Below are 12,915 nucleotides of genomic sequence, written 5' to 3' on the forward strand. Positions count from 1 at the left end.
TAATGAAAATAACATATAAAATATAGCATACGGCCAATTAGGAATATAATACAAGAATTGGATCAGAATTGTGCCATGGTTGTATATACCCGAGGAAGTGTATCCTCACTTCCACATAAACTAATGGATTTCAATAGGAAGGGTATCCCACCTTGGCAAATAAAGAATGTAAATTAGAAATGTAGTTTTTTTTTTTTACAACAGCTTGTACGGTATTTGGGCTTTAAAAGACCTAATGCAGTTCTAATTGAATTTTAGACATTGGCTGGTGTGTACATCATCAATAGAGTCCATTAACGTGGTATATATAGGCATGATCACCATCATGTTATTGTACATACAGATGTGTCTTCCTACATCTATTGTTAATACGCCCTGCAGCGCGACATGCCTGGCGTGAGTGAGCCGCAAGGTCCCGTTCAACTCTGCTAGCGTCAGGCGTCCTTTTTTTGCTGAAAATGTGTCTTAGTCACAATGTGATGTAACTAGGATGCACAAGCAGACTGTGCCGATTCATTTCATATGTGACACTTATATATCTGTGTGCGTCCGAGCCTGTAAACAGAACTTGGCGTGGAAAAAAGCTGCGGCCGCTGCATTGTAGCACCTCGCATGCTGATTGAGAGACTCAGTTGCACACAGATATACAAAGTGCATGCTTGTTTTTCGGGTAATCCTCCCCGCACCCCTGGAAGGGTAGGCTCTTCTCCCGCATTCTGTCCACTTACTAGTGAAGTGGGAAGAACGGGGAGAATATTACCAGGGATCGCCAGGATGTGCTGGGGGCAGGGCTTAAGGACGCGACTCAGCTGGCCAGCCCCCAACTCCGCCACCTGCTTCTCGTCCTCAGGCTTCTCCCGGGTAGGAGAATTTATAAGTCAGCAAGTATGTTCACGTGTCGCATATCAAATTAATCATCACAGTCTCCTGGTGCGTCCTAGTTGCATCACATTGTGACTTCGATGCATTTAAAAAAAAAAAAGATGATGTGAAAAAGACACCCGGATCTAAAAGAGTCTCAGAGGAGGGGCTGTACGGTGCGCCTGCAGAAAATATGTGCAAGGACATATCTGTATGTTACATCATACTGCATTCCCGGGACTAAGGTGTATACACTATAGTGTGTAGTCTGGTACTTTATACCGCATGAGCGATCTATATTTACTATATGTATTTAGAAAGGGGTCCAGACCAGGCCCTGTTGTCTGCAGGCACTGTCCTCTCTAATGATTGGCCAAGCCTCTGTGGTGGTTGACCACACCCCCTGATGGCTGGTCACACCCCTTAAGCATGGATCCTTACCACTGCATTTCCCTTCATGCCCCAGTCCCTCACTAGACGCACATTACCCTTAATCTCAGTAGTAAGGTAAATTTATACATTTAATCAATGAAACAGAAACCTATCTGTAATAACGTAGCAGCGGCCATTACAAGGTATAACAAAGAAATATAACCACAAACATTGGGCCTGATTCAGCACAGGACAGCTGCTTTGCAATTCCGTCCTTGCAATTTAGGTAATGCTGCCCCTGCATGCATTACTTATCCGAGCTGCGTCCAAGGACACAGCATTGCACAATCTGCAATAACATCGGCCGGCTAAGTAACCCATAGGGTCATGCAAGCCGGCCGCCGCAGAAACAACAGTCGACGGAGATCCTGGCCTCTTCCCTCCACCCCAACGGCGGTGACGACCTCCGTTTCCCCGCCTGGCCTCACTGACAGTCTGCTGCCAGATAACGTGTGAACACCCAGGACCTGTACTGCACATGTGCGTTAAGGGTCCGGTACTGCGCAGATTCGAGACCATTGGGAATCTGTGTTCAACAGTACACTAGTGTGCACTGCTGAATAAAGCCCATTGTCCACTACACGTGGAGTAGCTTTACTAATGTATTTGCCCCCTCTCCACAATTTCAGAAATAACATTTATTATCCATGTCCATTAGAACATCAGATAAAGATTTGGAGGCTGTGTGTATTTGCAGTGAACTGCCAATTTGCATTTGGTCCCGAGTTTAAATGAATGCTCATCCTTAGACAGTGCCACCTAGTGGCCAGCAGATAGCAAGAGCAGAGTGCTCACTTGCTGCTATCAAGCAATAGATTCAAAACGAACATCTCTCAGACTCTGCAGAATCTGTAATAGCTTCAATACTACGAATTTCCAGCATTACATTCGGTACAAACAACATTCGGCAACCTTTGGCTTTCCAACTCCTGTGGAACTACAAGTCCCAACAGCCCCTGCCAATCAGAGATCTAGGAACTCTACATCAATGTACAATGGAAAGATGCAATCTTGAAAAAAAATAGTCTAAAATGACAACACATCAAAACGTCAGGGCAGTCCCCAGGTCTACCAGCACCCTGTGCCCCGTCTGCAGTAAATGCGTGAAGCACGACACCACTTCAGCTGAGACAGATGACTCCTTAGTTCGGTGCAGGGAGGTGAGCTGGTGTCACCCAGGCAGGAGGTGAGCTGGTGTCACCCAGGCAGGAGGTGAGCTGGTGTCACCCAGGCAGGATGTGTTCATGGTGGGGGTGCTGGAGCTGCAGTACAGCAGCTTTACTCCCATGTGCATGCAGTCGCCCCATGAGGTACTGGGAGCCAGGGCAGGGGCTGGTCATGTGTGCTATGATGATCGCTGATACTGTCAGTTTACCTCCAACAGAGTGCCCAGCCCTTTCCCTCCCACAGACTGCCCAGCATCACGATCGTAGCGATGCCGGGCGCCGCGAGCAGACAGCCACGCGGGGGGGAGGGGGTTAGGTTTAGGGCTCCCGGGGGGGGACTTAGGGTTAGGCACCCCTCCCGGGTACTTAGGTTTAGGCAGTGGGGAAGGGGGTGGTTAGGGTTAGGCACCCCTAAGGAGGGTTAGGGGGGTTAGGTTAGTGGTTCCGCTGCTTCTAACTCTGCTCTTGTCGGGCTGCCGCTGATGGGAATCGAACCGCCGGCCATGTGGCCGGCGGTATTTCATACCCATTCCTCCCTCCCACAGAGTTCCCAGCCCTTTCTCTCGCACAGAGTGCCCAGCCCTTTCCCTCGCACAGAGTACCCAGCCCTTTCCCTCGCACAGAATGCCCAGCCCTTTCCCTCGCACACAGAGTGCCCAGCCCTTTCCCTTGCGCACAGAGTGCCCAGCCCTTTCCCTCACAGAGTGCCCAGCCCTTTCCCTCACACAGAGTGCCCAGCCCTTTCCCTCACAGAGTGCCCAGCCCTTTCCCTCGCGCACAGAGTGCCCAGCCCTTTCCCTTGCGCAGAGTGCCCAGCCCTTTCCCTCGCACAGAGTGCCCAGCCCTTTCCCTCGCACAGAGTGCCCAGCCCTTTCCCTCGCACAGAGTGCCCAGCCCTTTCCCTCGCACAGAGTGCCCAGCCCTTTCCCTCGCACAGAGTGCCCAGCCCTTTCCCTTGCGCACAGAGTGCCCAGCCCTTTCCCTTGCGCACAGAGTGCCCAGCCCTTTCCCTCGCACAGAGTGCCCAGCCCTTTCTCTTGCACACAGAGTGCCCAGCCCTTTCCCTCGCACACAGAGTGCCCTGCAGATCATCAGCATGGTCACAGCCACAAGAGATGATTGGGCCAAGCATGTGAGTAAAGCTGTCCGTTTTTTTTGATCGGGATGACAAACCGGGCGATTTTTTTTGGCAAATTTAAATCTATATTACATATTATGCAGTTTTTTTATGAGAAGCTACAGATTTTCTTCCACACCACACTGATTTTGCATATGTCCCACCACAAGGAGGAGAACATAGCGACAGGAGAACATAGGGAATATGGGCAGATTACTGGGAATGCTCACACTGCTCCATAACGGGAAATTGAGACCAAGATTTTCGTTCTTGACAGATTGGATAATGGAAGGAATGTGTTTGTGGACGTTTTCTAACCGTTTTATCAGTGAAATGCTGAAATGATCGTTCATACACAATATACAATAAATGAGGCCGATCACCTGATTATTGGTAAATCGGCCCAATAATTGTATAGTGTGTAGCTAGCTTTATACAATGGAAGGATCAGGGTCACCTCAACAGCACAAACAAGGGGATGCGGTCAGAATACCGACAGTCGTGATGCCGATGCCGGAATTCTGACAGGTATCAGGATCCCGATGGTAAGTATTGGGGGTCAGGGCTAGAGGGAGGGTTAGGCACTAAGGAGGGGAGGGTTAGGCACTAAGGAGGGGATGGGTTAGGCACTAAGGAGGGGATGGGTTAGGCACTAAGGAGGGGAGGGTTAGGCACTAAGGAGGGGATGGGTTAGGCACTAAGAGGAGGATGGGTTAGGTTTAGGGTGCAGGAGATTAGGTTCAGGCACCAGGGGGAGTAAGGTTTAGGCAGTGGGAAGGGAGGGTTAGGGAGAGGGCGAGGGTTAGGATTCTGACCGGCAGGATTCCGAGCCCTGGCACCCCGCACCCAACCACAAACAAGTGATGAGGGGCTCCTGTCACAATGGTGCAGTAAAACTGTAATGTAAATTGCATCTTCATAGGAAATTACTGTAAGTGCATCCATCCATCCAGTATTTATGTTATCATACCCTTATGCCAATAATCTTCTACTATTTTCTATAATCATTTAGCCAGTGGAGGTCCGATTGTAGTTGAAGGCTGGTGAGCCTGGTTAGTTCCCAAATCCCAAATACAAGAAGATGAGAGAAACAGCAGCAGCAGCCGCTACAATAGATATTCATTGTTCTGCGGAGAACAGATCTAGGAACACCGTGCTGACAGACAGAAGGGCCGTCACTGCCGGCGTGAACAGAAAACAGCTGGGGAGAGTTAGGAAGGCGAGAAATAACCATTTATGAGCAATTGTCTTTCCCTCGGTGTTGTCAGAACAAAGGACACCAAAATTTGTTTGCATTCAGTTCAGACAATGAGTTAAATGAGGAGGTGACCGGGTGACGGAGAGGGACAATCTGGAGAATGTCTTGTTAAAGTCTATGTATTCTCGGGGCTTAGACTTTTGGATATAATAGAAAAAAAAAAAACAGGCATAGAAACTGAAAACACTCACCGTCTATTACAATTCCATGTTAGAGGTTCTAGCGTTTGAGAATACTAACCTGTGTAATACATATCAATTTCTGTCAGTGTTGAGCATAGCTGCCTACTCTCCAGGGACACTCCTGAATTAGGGTGTCCTAAAAGAGCAGGATAGTCTCCTGCAATGGCGCCTACCAGCGTGGGGTGACATGCCATGGTGATGCATTTCTTGTCACCATACCCAAGGCCCCACCCCCCAAAATGATGCAAGTTGCATCCCTTAGTCACTCTTACATTATGTACCAATTAGCGGCCTATGGGCAAGTCATGGTATGTTGTGCTTGGGCTCCGGTCACTGCAAGGCGAAGAGCTCATTAATAGCGACTAACTATCCTTATGGAGAATACAAGAACATTTAGAGTGAGAATAGGGTGCGTCATTGTTGCAGCATTCACCATCGTCTGGCATCTTGCTCCACCCTTCATGTCTGATGCAGACAGGCAGTATCTATGGCGCGCTGCCAATTTGTGGTCTCTGGTATATGTGGTTGCAGTTGGGGGTGTGGCAGGGTGGGTCCGGATCATTTTTAGTCCAAGACTTTGCCCCAGGAATTACGGGAAGGATGCACACGCTGCGCAAATGAACAGAAGATCATTATAATATCAGCGCTTGCCGACAGGCAGCTGCAGACATAACCAATCGGGCAGCAGGACAGGGCTACGTGTTCGCGGCAACAAACAGGATTTCTAGAAAGTAGACACATTTTCTTGTTACGGAAGCCTCAATCGTTAACGGCTATTTCTTACAGCGAGAAAAATGACCATTTTCTAGAATACATAGCTGAGATGCTAATATGTGAGTTAGTTACTGGGATGAGAAGTCCTAATTATCAATGAATTAATTGAGACAATAACAAACGCAGTGGTGGCAAATGACACTGGCGTACACACACAGAGGACGATGCATGGTTGAATGTACACCGTTTGGCAAACATGTATGTTGTTTGTTTTCATACTGCTCTAGCTCAGAAACTGAGCGTACACAAGTACATGCTACACAGTTGTGCACACTTCAATTGCTCCTACACTTGAAAATGAGGAGGCGTAACAGGGCCGGTGCTAAGTTTTTAGACTCCCTAGGCAAAGCTTCAGCCTACTGGGCCGTTACCACCCTACCCCACTGCCACCACTTTCCTGCCCATCATGTGAAAGTGGGAAGGTGGCGTCTTAGAAATTCCACGGCCATCACTTGTATTTAGCACAACGAGAATGTCTCTCGGAGACATACTTAACATTGTGACAATCTTTGGTGCCCCCCAGAGCCCTAGACAGCTGCCTAATGCTAGAGCAGACTCTGGGCATAACTGAACATGACGACCTGATTCATAGCAAATTAAGTCATCATGGAGAGTTGTGTACTCCCCCAGGATCTAGGGAGAGCTCCAACAGATTTGGGCATCTCCCGGACATTGCAGGAGAGTGAGCGTATGGTGACCACTCATGCATCCATTACTGCCAATATGTCCGTCTTTATTGTGGTGACAATCATTGCCAGTCACGTGGCGCACATGCCCTCGTCAATCTGCGCATGATCCGAGAGACCTTTCAGAAATGGGATCATGCAGGTTTGCAAGCGATTTCGATCCCCAGATACTTGCAAATGATTCTATAGCCGTCTACGTGGCCAGACCTTCAGAATTAATCTTGAACTCCTCCATCAAATTAGCTGTAAACCGGCCTGTGCGCGCAACAACCCCTTAGATAAGACTATTATTTAGTGATTAGATCTTTTGATGAAAGCTGAGGAAAATTATTTCATGTTTGGGCAGCTTCAGGCTCTGAATGTATAAAAATGATCGCTACGACCTGTGGCTCCGCTTAGCGGCATTTATAGCTGTCTACAGCAAGCTGTGTTGTGTGAAATTTCTATTGGAGAGAGGCTGAGGTGTGTGCGCACAAACAAAGGGCCCCGGGAGTCAGTGACGTCGCTACGTCCTAGTGATTAGAGAGGCCGCATTACCGCACCACATAATCCTCGCCTTCGCCGTGTTTAGCTTTCAGGCCCGCTGTGACGACCAAGGGCTGTTAGGTCACAGTGTCTGGCTATTGTGCAGAGCAGTGCCACATTAGGCTTGGAGAATGTAGTGAAGATCGAGAGCCTGACACCTGACCGACTATTGATTCATGCGGGCTATCTAGTACTCTGCACAATCCGCCTGTAGTACGGGGTCTTCTAGAGCATTGTACTGATTAGGATTCTTAGTGGTGTTTAGGGATGCAGTGGGAGGCTGTGCGTCTGCTCTCTCTTTCTCTGCCTGCTGCTGCAGTGTGAGATATATGGGGTGTGCAGGTCGTATTAAAACACGTTTTATGTTCTGCCTGCACGTCACCAGGATGTCTGTGGGGTTTATATATCCGTGCACAGGCTGCAGACAAGATGCAGGGACGATTTATAAGAACTGAGGCTGCACAGTTCCACAGTCTCAAAAAAAAGAGAGAAATGTATTTATTTCGCTACCCCTTCCCCCAGCACAATGCTGCTACTGCTGAGCGTGTATTTCACTGTGAAAATCTTTCTCTGGCGCCAGGACAAGGGGCGAGGTACTTACATATTCATGTCACAAGCTCCTGGAAAGTCGCTGTCACTTTGGAAGGGCTCGGAAATCCCCCTTATCATCTTAATCGCATTTAAACGTAAACGCAACAAACACCAGCAAAGTTTATTTCCTGTTTAATTCCGTGGATGCAGCGTATTTTGTGCAAAAGACACAGTCTGAAGAAGAAATCTCCTCAAAATGGTGTTTTATATCGTCGCACATCCACTACACGATTAAAATGAGCGATTGAACGATAACGATATGGTTAATTAATCGTTCACAAATTGTTCAGTAATATGTCTAAAACGACTAGCGATGCGCGCTCCCACTGGTTGTTTTAGACATCTATCATCGACCAAACATGCTGGAACAACCTGACGATAACGTCAGGTTGACCATGATCGGGGATGATTGATGTGCCTACACTGAATGACTGCTCGGTCAGTGTAGGCACAGCACAGACTGTCAAACGATTGCACGATTACAATGTCGTAATCGTGCAGTCGTTTTGAAGTCTGCTACTGGATGTGTGCCTTAAGTTAGTACTCCCTCCAAACTGAAGTCTAATGCAAGTCCCTTCCAAACTGGTGCCAATTTTAGAGTACGCCCCCACAATTATTGATGATATACCCACAGGCTCTCCAGTGCCAACAGGATTCATATCTGGCCTCTGTTCTAAAGAAACTGTAAGGTAATATAAAATGCTAGAGGGGAGGGACCACCACCAGACTAGCTGGGGAAAAGGGGGTTAAATTGGGGATAAAGCTGCATTTTGAGTAGCATTCGCCACGAACTGGAAGAGCACCATTTTGTCACAAAAAAGCTGGGAACGAGGAACTTTATGGAGAAAATACTGATGCGGGACTAGTTTCTAGTCTACTTAAAGGCTGCAATTAACATTGATATTATATCAGACTACAACATGGCTGCCTCCTCTGGAGATCAATTTGCAAAAGGCTTGCAGTGCACCTAGGTGTGTGAATCTGTTAGAAGGTGCTAGATAAATATTTAGAATCTGATTGGTTGCTATGGGTTAACACATCCACTTCTATAAACCCACACTTTAGTACAGTGGTTCTCAAACTCGGTCCTCAGTTCACACAGTTCACGTTTTGCAGGTCACCCAGCAGGTGCACAGGTGTAATTATTATTTACTGACATATTTTAAAAAATCCACAGGTGGAGCTAATTATTTCACTGATTCTGCAAGGAGACCTGGAAAACATGCACTGTTTGGGGTCCTGAGGACCGAGTTTGAGAACCTGTGCTTTAGTTTATACACCCCCTCTTTCGCAAACTGAAATCTTGTATTTGCAATAGTCCACAAACCAGATACAGTGGTGCTCATGTAACAAACAAGCTCGATCGGAGCCGAGCGGGGCATTTTCAAGGGGAGGACGAGTGGGGGTGGGCAGGACGACTAGTGTGGACAGGCCAGACAATGAGTGGGGGTGGGCCGGACAACAAGTGGGGGCGGGGCAGATGATGAGCGGGCAAGGGCCGAAGGAGTGGTGGTGGGCCTCCCTGTCTTAAGTGCCCCGGGCACCCTGAAGGCTTAATCTGGCCCTGAGCACTCTGTAAATTCCTTTTGGGTAGGTTAATGAGGTTTCCCTGATGGCTTCCTTAACACAGGGCCTGATTCAGAGCCAGACGCTCTGACCAGAGCACTCGCTCTGAATCAGGGCCCTTGTACTTAAAAATGGAGCGGCCTCTTGGACGCTCGCATAGCTGTGGGTGACCACCCACAGCTTATGTGAGCGTCCATGATGATGGTCGCGATGGTCAATACCATCGCGAGCATCGGGCTTGCGACGAGACCCTGCGGTAGGGTCTCGGTGACCGCAAGCCCTGGAGTGTTCTTGGCTCTATCAGAGCCAAAATCACTCCCACTGACATCACTAGTGATGTCAGTGGGGCCGGACCCAGACAGTAGGCGTTCCCATGGGAACGCCCCCGTCTGGCAACCACGCCCCCGGCACGCCCACCAAAGGGGGCGTGCTGTCACTCACCATCGACAGCACGCCCCCTTTGGTGCGAGATCCGGAGCGACAGCTTGGCTGTCGCTATCCGGGTCTCGCGCATGCGCACGACGGAGCTCCCTCCGACGTGCGCATGCGCATTTGGGTACCATCGACCCACTTGCGAGCGTCCTGCGCTCGCGAGCGGGTCTGAATGAGACCCACTGTTCTTACAGTTTTAAAAGAACGAGGGTTATCACAGACATCAGGACATTGCTAAAGAAACAGTAACATGCATAAGTCCTTACCTGGGATTCCCAGTTACGTCACATTTCAGAGAAAGCTGGTCTCCTTCCCTCACCAGGATCTGAGGGGCTTGTATGCGGGCTGTCGGGGAAACTGCGGGAGAGAGGAGACAGAACGCAGAAACGCAGGGCAGATAAAATAGGTGCAATTCAACCAACGGCATCCTGTAAGCTTAAATCACGTTACAATCCCTATCGGACAGACGTCAGTGCAGTGTGTGATGTGTGTACCGCTATGCTACCTGTTTGGTTCTCTCTTTAGGCTTAATAATTAACATTTTGGTACCAACACAATGTGATGTAACGTTTAGAAATAAATCAGATATCAGTTGTGTAGCTGATCATAAATGGGGCACCCTCATTGGGTGTGATCCGTCCTGTCAGAGGTGATTAAGCTGGATGGATCACCATGGATCTTGTTACTGCAGTCAGAGGCTGATAGGGGCGTTACTTAATCCACAGCATTTCCCAACATGACCACTTAACACATTTCTATCACATGATCACCTGACCTCGCATCTGTTTTGGGTCAGTGAACGGCACAGTAAGAGGGCCTATCACAAACGAGATTGCATTGTCACAGTATGTGCACGTGAATCTGATTGGTTAATATGGGCACAGCTAATAAATTCTGTCTGAGTAACATGCCTTAGTATATTAAATAAATGGGAGATATTTATAATACCTGAAACACTTATATACACATACAAATATGTGTGTGCTGAACACGCATTAAGCAGGTGTTATCATAATATGTCTAATAAGCCCAATGACCACTACTTGCCTAATCACAATCCAGCATTTAGGCTCTATAATTATATATAGGGTGTCTCATTAATTGCTCCAATATGTCACAGGGTATGTAGACTTTAGCAAAGGCCCCTTTTTCCCTGTTCCTTTCACACCCACCTATCCCTAGACCACAGATCAATGCTTTAGAGAGAGCATACATGTCGGCAGCAGCATCACCCTATGTAGTGTCTGTGAGGTGCCTGGTCTTATAGGTAGCACTTCTGCAATATCCTCATTGCATAGGCCTATTACTGGGTTGCTATAGTTACAGATGAACGGGTGACGCCCCTTTTGCTAAGTAAGTCAGTTATGTGAAAGATGTTAATTTAATTAGAGGTAAATGATGGAGTTTCGCAGCGTCCTCTTCATGAAGACTATCAATATTCGGGCTTATCTGAGGCTGAGGGGAGCTGGAATACACACAGATATATAGTAATGTATTCCTGCCCCCTCTACGGGCCTCTCAGGAATCATTTTATTTTATTTACATAATGTTTGTGTACAGCAAGGTTCAGACATCCTTACACGGAGGAAGCATCTAGAGCAGCTTGTGTGATCGGAGTCGACGATGGAGGTGGCTTGCACCCCACTAGTTGAAGATTACAGTCGCTGATGCACCTATAACTGTATAAAGGGACACAAAATAACTTGTGTATAAATATTTATTTGAGGTGAGTATATATGTGATACCTCAGAGTCAAGAGGTATCACTTTCTTTTGTTTGGGAGCTGCACTGCTCCAGGAGACCAGGTAGAACCCCCGACACAGAGAGCAGGTCTGAAACTGGAGACTCTGTACTGGGCTCTCCAGTTGTTCACCCCTACTGATCGGTCCAGAGAAGCTCCATTTGGCGCAGCAACTGCAACTCCAGTAATTCCAATCCTGATGCCATAATACTTTGGAGCCTCATGGCTCCCAACATACACAGGAGACACCCGTGGGCCAGAGACCAACACACTATAAGAGCTCAGTGCAAAGAAGCGATCCATGTTCCGCCTGTATCCACTCACTAACCAGCAACAGGTGGAGATTGTGACTGGACAACTAGAGGGCCTGGCACTCAGAGAGGTCAACGCCCTGACCCTTTTGAGAAAGGCAGACCGCAGAATATATTTTTAAGAGGCTGGCGATCACGTCTGAAACTAGGACAGTGTTAGAATTGAAGACACACTTTTATGCCCATAAGCAACAAGCCGTAGAATCCCTGCAAGACTTTGCCCTTAGTCTCCAAGAAGCACTCTGGAAAATTCAGGCGTGTGACCCAGCAGAAGTGCGGCTGGCTGAGGAGACAGTGGTGAATCAGTTCATAGGGGGTTCCAGTGGAAAAACGGTGAAAACCCAACTACGACTGCTGCGAATGTATTCTACAAGTAACTCTGTCCTGGACTTCAAAGAAACGGCTATAAAGGTGGTGGGGCCCACAAAGGTGCAAGAGATGCCCATCCCTGAAACAATGGGACGTCAAGCAAAAGGCATGCCACCTCCCAGAAGTTAGCAAACCCCAGCCTTAGGAATACTTCAATGATGACAGAGACGGTTGTCCAAAGTGTTCAAAACCAGCTACTCTATCCCATCCATGTTCTGAAGGTGCAGATTGCTAAGTCGACCTTAGGGTTGTATTGGGACATTACAAAACGTCTGACCCAGAGTTGGCCAGGGGGCAAACTGAAGCTCTGATAGAAGGCAAAGTAATGAAGACTGGTGAAACCCACCTCATAGTATGAAAAGAAGGCCCTTCAGTCAGTTTGACACACAAGGGTGGCCTATATGTAGACAATGCAAAAGAAGCGGCCATATTGAAACGGTCTGCAGTTAAGAGCCTTTAAACAAGGAGGCCAGGGACCAGGCCTTGCACAGATCAGAGATAATAGGTCCACCCATAAATGAAGGACAGCTCAGAAATGTGAATTCAAGTATGATATAGCAGGGCCTAGTTACAGTGGATGTTGCAAAAGCTATGGCCACTGCTCCTCAAGTGAACGCAACAAAGTCTAGGACCAAGTTGTATGGTTTAATGTCCGTCATGGCTATGGCTTTATAGATCGAAATTACACCAAACAAGATGTATATGTGCACTTCACCGCCATTCAGAAGAACAACCCTGGAAAATATCTCTGAAGCCTGGGTGAAGTAGTGATTGTCGAATTTGATGTGGTGCAAGGAGAAAGGGTGTAGAAGCAGCAAATGTGATAGGCCCTGGTGGTGTCCCAAGTTGAAAGCAGCACATGGAGACCACTATGGCACTACCCAACTCACAGAAGTTACTATAG

General features: G+C 47.9%; 1 protein-coding gene across 1 annotated transcript in view; it reads right to left on the minus strand.

Annotated features, from left to right (window-relative positions):
- Positions 1-12,915, minus strand: part of CADM4 (cell adhesion molecule 4) — a 298,257-nt gene that overhangs the window by 16,665 nt on the left and 268,677 nt on the right. Inside the window, exon 6 of the mRNA XM_088449750.1 lies at positions 9,857-9,947. Within this exon, the coding sequence (XP_088305876.1) occupies positions 9,857-9,947 (91 nt within the window). The remainder of the gene's footprint in view (positions 1-9,856; positions 9,948-12,915) is intronic.

This window comes from Taudactylus pleione, unplaced genomic scaffold (assembly GCF_031769625.1).
Source record: "Taudactylus pleione unplaced genomic scaffold, aTauple2 ptg000494l, whole genome shotgun sequence".
NCBI classification, from domain to species: Eukaryota; Metazoa; Chordata; class Amphibia; order Anura; family Myobatrachidae; genus Taudactylus; species Taudactylus pleione.